At 45.5% G+C, this 10,163-nt stretch overlaps 1 protein-coding gene across 1 annotated transcript in view; it reads left to right on the top strand.

Moving 5' to 3' along the window:
* Window positions 1-895: 895 nt before the first annotated feature.
* The window catches only part of USP10 (ubiquitin specific peptidase 10), a 46,729-nt gene continuing 37,461 nt past the window's right edge, over window positions 896-10,163 (top strand). The window contains exon 1 of the mRNA XM_083870233.1: window positions 896-1,004. Within this exon, the coding sequence (XP_083726359.1) occupies window positions 984-1,004 (21 nt within the window). The 5' untranslated portion in view covers window positions 896-983. The remainder of the gene's footprint in view (window positions 1,005-10,163) is intronic.

Raw genomic sequence — 10,163 nt, 5'->3', positions numbered from 1 at the left:
TGTCCGGGGAGGTGGTGGAATCACCGTCCCTGGAGGTGTCCAAGGATGTGGCGCTCGGTGCTCTGGGCTGGCTGACAAGGTAGGGATTGCTCACAGGTTTGACTTGATGGTCTTGGAAGGCTTTTCCAATTTAATCGAGGAATCACGGAATTATTTGGTTTGGAAAGGATCTCTGGAGATGACACAGTCCAAGGTAGGGACACCCAGAGCGGGTTGGCACAGGGATGTGGCCAGGTGGGGTCAGAACATCTCCCTCAGAAGACTCCACACCCTCCTTGGGCAGCTGTTCCAGAGCTCTGCCACCTTCAACGAAAAGCAGAAATTATTCCTCACGCTGAGCTGAAACTTCTCATGGTTTAGTTTATGACCATTGCCGCTTGCCCTGTTGTTGAGGAGCACAGAAAAAGGTCTGGCACATCCCGGCACAGGTGCCCAGAGAAGCTGTGGCTGCTCCACCCCTGGAAGTGTCCAAGGCCAGGCTTGGAGCAACCTGGGATAGTGGAAGGTGTCTCTGGCCATGGCAAGGGGTGGAACTGGATGATCTTCAAGCTCCCTTCCAACCCAACCCAACCCATCCCACGACTCCGCGCTCCTTTCGGCGCCCGCCCTGGCGATTATTTTACACCCATCAACGCGATCCCCTCTCAGCCTAAACCCGCCCCGCTCCCTCAGCCTCTCACAGGCGAGACTGCCCGCCGGGGCGTTCAGGAGAAGCTTTTTTCGGGGCTCCCCGCCCGCCTTTCCCGCCCGTGTCCGTCGCTCTCCCCTCAGGGAGGCGGCACCGCCTCCCGCCCTTTTCCCCTGGGCGCCCTCAGCTCCCGCCCCGTGCGCGCGCAGCGGGCGGGCGGGGACGGCGCATGCGCGGTTCGGCGCGCGCCCGCCCGCCCGGCCCGGCTGGTGCGTGCGAGGGAGAAGATGGCGGCGGCGGGGGCGGCGGCGTGAGGGGCCGGGACCGCCGAGCTCCCCCCGGAACGCGGGGCGCCATGGCCCTGCACGGCGCTCAGGTACCGTCCGGGCCCTCGGGCATCCCCGCGGCACCGCCACCCGAGACCCCAGCGAGCTCCTGGCGGCGGGCGGGCCCCGGGGTGGAGAGGGAGGGGGGGGTTGGAGCGTGGTGGCCGGGAGTAGGCCCAGGGTGATTGTGCACGTTCATTGAATGTGCTGAGGGCGGTGGGGCGGCCTCGCTGCCTGCCGGGATGGAGGATCCGGCGCTCCCGGAGCGGAATTCCCATCCCGGAGGGGTCCGGAGAGCGGGGGGCCGGCCCCGAGCCGGTGTCGGTGTCACCACGCCGGGGCCCGGGGCGGGGGGTGCCGGTGCTGAGCCCCCGCCCCAGGGCGGCTCGGACAGAGCCCATCGCTCCCACTCCTATTTTTTTTTTTTTAATTTTTGGAAAGGTGAGGAGGAGAGACAGAAACGATTCTATAACGAGAAGGGAATAAGGAGATTTGTAAACTAATCCTCCCCCCTCCCCCCCGCCCAAACACTCGATAAAACCGCGGCGCATCGGGGTGCAAAGGGCTGAGTGTTGCAAGATCGCCGTGCACGGGGGATGCGTGTGCGGATTCCCTGTATCCCACTGGCTGAACCAGCCGGGGAGATTTGTGCACCGAGTGGAAGAAAAAAAAAAAAAAAAAAAAAAAAAAAAAAAAAGCAAAACTGCAGTCGTGGTGGTTTTTTCGCTGGAAGTTTACAGCTCGGTTCCTGGGCTAATCCAGTGTGTGCTTAGAGCCGGGTGATTGGATGGGTTCGTTTCGCTGTTTCTTTCCCTTAAGGTTTTTCTCCCCAAACAGGTTGAAAGCAGGAATGTCAGGGAAAAAGCGTGTGGAGCACTGAAGTGTTTTATTTTGCAGGAGTTGGAGCGAGTTTGTTGTTTGGCAAATAATAAAGTTTAGAAAACTGTGGTGGCGTTAAACGTGGTTTTGTTAAGGATCCGTGTCTCCTCTCATAGAAAGCACATTTCATAAAATTTAAATCATTTCGAACAGGGCGATGCTTTATTATGAGTTCTGTGAGTTTTATATTTTTTTTTTCTGAATGAAGTTAAGTTACACATTAAATGAAGTTCTGCACTGGTGGCACTGACACTGATTTTTCCATTAAAAAAAAAGTTTATAATCGGTGAAAACTGTACCGACATTTCTTGTCCAGGTTGATTTATTTATGTTCGAGAAAAAAAAACGTGAGTGCTCTTGTTAATGGGGGTGTTCTTAAGGCAGCTGCAGTGTCTGGAGTTTGTTTCAAATTTAAGACTAATTTAAATTTAAAGTTTTGTATCGTTCAAGGTGGGTTGTGTCATTTCAAAGTGAAGAAAACTCACTTATTCTTCGACTTCTTTTTACTGTCCCACTGAATGAGTTTTGGAAAGCAAATACATCAGAAAGATTCAGTGTCCAACTCAAGAGTTGTTTCACTCCCTGCTTTCTCCCCCCTCAGCAGTGCATGTGGTCAGTTTGATACGTTTGGGGTTTAAAACGCAGCTTTTTTCACGATTTGGAGGAGTTAAGGACGTGTTTTGGTCTGTACATAATTATGTTGGTGTACTTTAAAACATAAAAAAGTTATGCTGATGATTTAGTTTATGGTAAAGTGCTCTGAAATTAAAACTGGGCCGTAAATTCATCTTTAGTAGCAACTTGAGCACAGACTATTTAAAATCATCCCCCTCTGTAGGTAAAGGTGGATTGTTTGGTCTTGTGAGGTTGCTGCTTAAGTTATAACGTATTATTTGTATTACATAGTTTGTATATAATGTGGAACATATATATTTAGGAAGCACTTTTGTAAGATCTTGTTTAGCTACTGCTTTGTTCATGTTATTAAACAAACCTATTTGGGGTTTCTTTTTCTGAAATTTAAGGAGTTTATTGAGATGCTGTCTGGGATTTATGTGATACATCTTCCAGAGCAGTGCTGTGGTGCTGAATTAAGGTAACCCTGTTTTGGACCCTTTGGGATGAAAAGCCTCAAGATAAGTCCAGGGATGCAGTTTTAGATGTAGGTGTTTAATTTTGTTTTAGGACGGTGGTGTTACAGATCAGTAGAAAAATAAAATTTTGATAAAAGTTGCCCGTTTTGAGTGCATGATAAATAAGATTATTGAATCATTATTTTCATGTCATGATGCAGAAGTAAACAATAGTTGTTCTTTTTCCATATCTCTAATTTGGGTCTGCCATGATTGAGGAATTTTTTTGTCACACAGGGGAAAAAAAAACATCTTCACGAAAATCCTGCTGCTCCTCCAGCTAAAATGCAGAGTCAGGTTCCTGCCAATGGATGGACTCATGGCACAGTGGGCAGAAATATTTCACCAGTCACTTTGCACATTGTGACAAATGAATCCCGAAACACCATCATATCCAATATTTCCCAGGGGACATTGATTTTGGGTGGCCAGCTCAGCCAGCACACAAGTGTTTGGCTGCACAGTTTTAGATCTTGCTGGTGGTTTGTGCCTCTAATTCCATGTCACTATTTCATAATCATCTCCTGAGTGGTGCTGTCAGTCTGCTGGGTGTGTGCTGACTGTATTCACAATCTCTCCTTTTTTTTTTTTAAGGTGAGGTAGAAGTAAACGTGCTGTATCACTCCACAACACTAAAGATGTTAAGCTGATCTAGTTAAAACCACTTGTCATCATCAAGGGCATCTAAAAATCTCTTAAAAAAAAAAAAAAAAAAAAGACAGCTCAAAAACTATTTCCCTGTTTGCAAAGGATAAAACTCTGTAGGAACTGTTCAAACAGTTGTTTTAGCCACTTTTTCTATTGTTTTTCATAGAAAGAATTAATACAGAGGCATCATTTGTAAATCCTGTGAAAACAAGTTAAGCAGAAGAAAGGATACCATAGCAGAATGAATCATTTATGCTTGTTTTGTTCTCTCACCATTGCTGTGGTGTCAGATGAACTCGGTGCCATTTTAAACGCACCACGTTGCCCCCAAACCCAGCTGAAGTGAAAAAACCAGGGCGACTTTTGAGCTGAGAACAAAAAAACAAAAAGCTGAAGAAGCTCTTGGGGCTGCTCATCCTCACGCAGGTTGTGTCTGGCCTGGCAACCAGCAGAACTGGAACTCGGGACATGGCATTGCAACCTGACTCCCTGAAACACTGCACTGCAAACTGCCTCTTGTATGGCCGCCTTGGAGGGCTGCTCCCTGCCAGCCTGGGGTTTGATGTTTCCTTAAGCCAGGGCTTTTTCTAGAAGACAAAAAAAAAAAAGAAAAAGAAAAAAAAAAGCAGCAGTCTGCAGGCATTTGTGCTGTGCTGCCTTTGCAGTGCCTTGCCTGATGTTTGTGGTGATTAGGAAATCGATGTCTCGAAAATAATGTCCGAAAAATGGTGGTTGTGCAGCTGGATGAGTTTGTTGTGCACGTGTGTGTGAGGCTGGAGTGTCCTCACGGGGAGATGGAAGTGTTTGGGGATGGGGCAGTTGGATTCTGTCAGGTTTGGGAAATCTACTGGGGATATGGGGGACACCCTGAACACAAAATAAAAGGGGAAAGGGCTGCTGGGGGTCAGAATTGGAGGGAGGTTTGTGAGCACCCCATTTTGCTGCAGCTGCTGCTGCTCAGTTGCTGTCCTGTGTTTTAAAGGGCTGAAGAAGGTGGATTTGTCTCCCCCCACTTCTTTTTCATCGCTCAGGAGGGTCTGGGCTCATCTTTTGCCCGTGGAGTGAGGAGTTACTCCAGGCTTCCCTGATCTTGGGAATTGAGGCTGCGACTGAAGCTGGGAGTTTCGGTAGCCAGGAGGGATCATTTGCCTTTCTAAAACGTGAATGGTGAATCCACACAGAGTAAAGTGGGTGAATGTGGGTTGGTTGACTTAAAAAAGGAAGTCTGGGAAAACTGACATAGAACTTAAATTTGGAACTATATGGCAGCATGCAAATAGGCTAAAACCCACAGGTTTTGTGAATCACTGCTATTTATTCTGTGCATTCTAGACTATATAGCACTGCTCTGGAGACTTCTTAGAATGGATCCAGCCATTTACCTATTAATAAATCCAGTTTCTGTAGGCAGCTGCTCAGACATACTGGTCTTTCCATTCATGTGGCTGTTAAAATACTTGTAGAGTTAAGTGGGGCTTTGTTTATAGGTAAACTGAGCAGTCTCGTTTCTCTTTGGTGATGGACACACAACATGCTGTGTCGTACAAAACTGCCAGATCTGTTAGAATAGAACTTGCTGGCCTTGGGCCATTGGATTATAGTCATTTGTCACTCTAATGCCATTTCAGCAATGTAGATGTTCATTTCCAAAGAATTAAACATGCTGGAGCTGCGGTTTTTCTTTCTGGTGGAAGTGTTTTATGTGTGATCATTAAACATACAACTGGGGATTAGGGAACAAAGGGTTATGCTTCATGGTGAAAAAAGTGTGTGTGTGTGTGTGTGTGTGTGTACATGTGTGTGTGTTTGTATATTCAGACATTCCATAATAGAACAGTCTGATATTTTAAAATTGGGGTTCTGAACCCTGGTTTTGTTTTATGAAATTGTAACCCCAGGTATTTAAACTGTGTTTTAAGTATTTCCAATAATGGGGCTGTGTTGGTTATTTTTAAAACACTTAAAAGGATTCTGTCTTTTAGTGCTCATGTTAATATATTCATTAATGCTTTAATAGAGTAAAACTTTGAAGTACATTAGTCTTTTCATTTTGTATTTGACTCTCTAATACCTAATTTATTTCCAGATGTTCTTGATATTTTAAATAATGTGTAAGAACTTCTCCTCCTTGTTTGACAGCATACAGTTTATTGATTTTCAGTGTGTGCCACAAGGTCTGTTTTTCTTCACCTGTAGTTAGGCAGGAGGAGGATTAAATTCACAGTAGCCCTTACAAAGTGTTTGTGTAAGGCTCCTTTGAATTGTACACCTTGTGAAAAAAACATCTGTTCTTCAAATGAAGAAAGGATTGTTGAGATTCTGTGGGAGTCACCAATGTCAGTGCCGTAGGAGAGAAATGTTCAGGAGCACTTTGGGGAATTCGCTGCTTGTAGTGCTGTGTGTGAATTCATATCATGGATGGAAGCTTTAAAAGAAGAGCTGTGTGTTATTTGCATTGGAATTATAGTAGGAAAGAAAGGGATATAGATGAGCTGCCATCAAGGGTGATGTTAACACAAACTGGAAAAACACTTAAGGGATCTGATTTTTTACTTTGTTAAAAAAGTAAATACCCCAAGTGAGGCTCAGCTTTGAGGTGGAGGAGAAAAATGCACGATCTGTAAGAAGCTGCAAAGAAGAGCATGTCTCTAAAGGTTGTGTGAAAAGATGCATTTAAACAAACATGCAAGAAAGTGGGTTTTCTTCAAAGCATTCTGTGTGTGAAAGGCTTCTTATTTTGTTTGAACTCCACTGAGCAGACCAGCAGAAATAGCTGAGTTATTCCCTCAGTGCACTGGGCATGTTTTTTCATACAGCATTTAGAGCCTGCTGTGGTGATTCTCAGATTTCCTGCCTCATTTTTCCCCGTGAAATGTTGCAGGCTGGCAATGGATTTGCCACTGTAACTCAAAATACAGAAGTCGTGTATCGTTCATCCAGAGAAGTGAAGGCTTTTGGTGTGAAGGTGTTTTGTCTTGTTGGAGTTTGGATGCCTTTATAGGTACTAAAGCAGCCTGTTACCAATAGGTAAGATACTGATAATCCCTTGAATTCTTGGTGCAAGCATTAGGCTGGGGAAAAAAAGTTCAATTAATTTGTTTAATGGTAGGGGCAGGCAATTAGATTAGTTGTATTCAGATAATTCAGGTTTTGGACCGTGTTGCTTAGGGAGGGTATTGGGTTCAAAGTGAGGTTGGGACATGTGAGGTGGCCTTGTCATTTTAAATATGAGTAGATAGGGTGAAAAGGAGAGGGAAGTCAAGCAGAAGGAAAAAGAGTCATTGTCAGCACAGGTAACAGCTGAATTGCAAAAAGAATCAAGTTGTCTTGAGTTCCAGTCTGCTTAGTCTGTCCATTAAATCTTATGGGTTCTAATAATAGCTGGCTGACCAAAGAAAGTAAGAAATAGCCCTCTGATGTCCTTACAGCGTGGAAAAGCTCACTTTCTGTTCTGCTGCTGCCTTTGGGGTACAAAACCCAAACCACAACTGTTTGAAAATGTCTGTGGAGTGCTATAGTTAATTGATACAAAGTTGAAAAAAAGTCAGAGATAACTTATTGAGGCAATTTCCACTTACTTAGGCAGTACTTTCTTCTCAGCTGAGGGCTAAGACCATTGCCCTTAACAAGAAGTTTAGGCTTCCACGTTGCATCACACATACTGAGAATTCTCTAACTGAACTTGAAACAACAGAAAACAAAAAAAAGAGTTTATGCCGTCAGTGTGCTTTCAGAGCAAGCAAGAATGAGATACATGAAATTGTCATCCTGGCATTGCAAGTGGCAGAAAATATAAGTGCAGCAGAACCAGAAGTGTGAAAGAGGAGCAGTCAGTTTTCAGAGCAGAAGAAATAAAGCTGTTGAGTTTGTTGCTGTCAACAGGTTCATGGTCTCAAGTCTCTTGAACTTCACCATAGTCCAGACATAGTGCTGGGCTGTGGTGGTGGTCGCTGGACTGTGATGGTGGTGGTGGTCACTGGGCTGTGGTGGTGGTCACTGGGCTGTGGTGGTGGTCACTGGGCTGTGGTGGTGGTCACTGGGCTGTGGTGGTGGTCACTGGGTGGTGGTGGTCACTGGGCTGTGATGGTGGTGGTGGTCACTGGGCTGTGATGGTGGTCACTGGGCTGTGATGGTGGTGGTGGTCACTGGGCTGTGGTGGTGGTCACTGGGTGGTGGTGGTCACTGGGCTGTGGTGGTGGTCACTGGGCTGTGGTGGTGGTCACTGGGTGGTGGTGGTCACTGGGCTGTGATGGTGGTCACTGGGCTGTGATGGTGGTGGTGGTCACTGGGCTGTGGTGGTGGTCACTGGGTGGTGGTGGTCACTGGGCTGTGGTGGTGGTCACTGGGTTGTGATGGTCAGTGGGTTGTGGTGGTGGTCACTGGGCTGTGGTGGTCACTCTTGTTGCTGTGAGTCCAGTAGCAGATGCTGCCTTGGTGTTGCCACAGCTGAGATTCCTGAATTGGAGAGCATAAAGGCAATCAATGTGTATTACACTTGGCACTAAGGATTTTCACGTTAAGGCTGATATGATTTTGTGATTTGGTGTAAACACATCCTTGAAATAGATTTCCCTGAGTTCTCATCGGTGTTGGGCCCTGCAGTGGTGTGCAAGGGCAGTTGTGCACGTTTTTTCCCCTTTGCTTTGTGCTGCTGGCAGTGGTGGGTGCCAGGGGCTGCAGATGGGTCAGAGGGGTCTCTCCTGCCCAGCTGAGCTGTGTAGCCTGTGTATTTTCATGGTAGTGGGATTTCATAGTTAATATAAATTCCTCATGGATTTTATAGTTAGAAAAGAGATAACCTAAGAGCAAAGGTGTTTTTTAGCTATTTGCTTTGCAAACCGATTTTTTTAAGTGTGTGTGATCTAAATTTATTTCTTTTGTTACAGCTTGAAATAAAAAGAGCTTGTAATTAGTGAACAGCTGCTCATTGGTCAGGTCTGAGTGTCCAGCACATCCAATGTGTTAATTGAGTAGCCAGCAATACTGATAATGGCAGACATCACTAGTGTGAAACTTAAATCAGTTCGTATTTTCTAGTTCAATTTGTGTTTTCTGCCTTATTTGCAAAACAAATCACTTTGAACAATTGTGTGAGTAATTCATTGTTTTACCAAATGTCATTATGATTTGCAAGATCTCTTAATTAGATTTGGGACCAAAGGAGATGATGTGCAGACCCAGGAGAAGCATGTTCTTCCAAAAACTGCCTAAGTTGGTGTCGTTTGAAAGTGGAAAGTCTTGCAGGTTCAGAGTGTGCAGAAGTGCGAGGGTTGAGCCTGTGGTTTCATGGCTGTTGCTCAACCTTGTCTGTATTGTGGGGCAGATGACAATCTGATAGTCCTTGTGTGGGGTCCCCAGAGCCATGGCTGGGGGAGAGAGAGGAGAGCAGGAGGTGCTGGAGCTGTGGGTGAGAGCAGGGACCCTGCAGACAGAGCTGCTGCAGCCTCTGTCCTGCCCTGAGGAGGATGAAGAGCCGGTGCAGAGCTGTGGGAGCTCCTGCTGGGTGTGATATTCCCGTGGCCAAGGCAGTGGTGACTCAGCTCTGCCTGCATGGAGAGTGCACCAGCTGTGAGTGTGCGCTGCTCTCTGAGCACAGGGGGCTCTATCAGTCTATTCTGGTTTAATTGCTTTTTTACCTTCAGAAAGCAAAAGGATTTTGGTATCTTTGAGACTGTAAATGTGTTGGGGAATATCTGGAGTGCTGTGTTGTGCATTCTGTTCATTCATATGTGCAAAAAGAATTCTGAATGCTGACAGAAGATCTTGTACAAAGAAAAACATAAAGTAGCAGCATTATCAGTGTTAGTCTCTTGAAATGAGCTACTTAACTTTGACAATTTTAAAACTTTTTTTTCCTTGCAATATACCTACTGCCCATACTCATAACCATTTTTTAATGCTGTCACTTGAAAATATGAGTGTTTAGTATACTTACTGTTTGGGGTTTGTTGGTGGCAGCAGTGTATTAATCTGTGCATTTGTTTTAACAGCTATGTTGCATCTACATAAAATTGTTTTGCAGATACTAAAGCTCTAAAACTGTCTCGGGAGGCGGTGGCATATGTGTGGTGTCCCAATTTTCAGTTTAACTTGGAAACCCCTTCAAAATACAAAGTTGCTGTCACAGGCTTTGCCTGATCCTCACGAGTTTCCACCTGCCACGTGTTGGGCTGATGGAGGAGGGGGGTGGCTGAGAATTTCCTGGGAATCAGAACATGGGATGGTGTCCTCACAGGACATTCCACATCCGTGTGTGTCACCTGGAAAGGGCTGGAGTTTCTTCACCAGAAAACACAGCAAGAACCTCTGCAGAGCTATTACTCTCAAGCTTCAACTGATAAAGAACTTAAAATATTGGAGACTTTATTATGTAGTGGTAGTTGTGTTTCATTTCTGTGATCCCCATGAGTCATTCACCAATCATTGTGTTTTTCACATATTCTCTGGTTTATTTTTGGCCATTTCTCTATGAGATAACCCATTTTTGGCAGGTCACAACTCGCAGAGGGGAAAGTCTCATTCTTCCTTGTTCCAAACCACTTGGATGTT

Source organism: Zosterops lateralis (genome assembly GCF_965231275.1).
Source record: "Zosterops lateralis genome assembly, chromosome: 12".
In the NCBI taxonomy this organism is placed as follows: domain Eukaryota; kingdom Metazoa; phylum Chordata; class Aves; order Passeriformes; family Zosteropidae; genus Zosterops; species Zosterops lateralis.
This window is presented reverse-complemented; position numbering and strand designations above follow the sequence as displayed.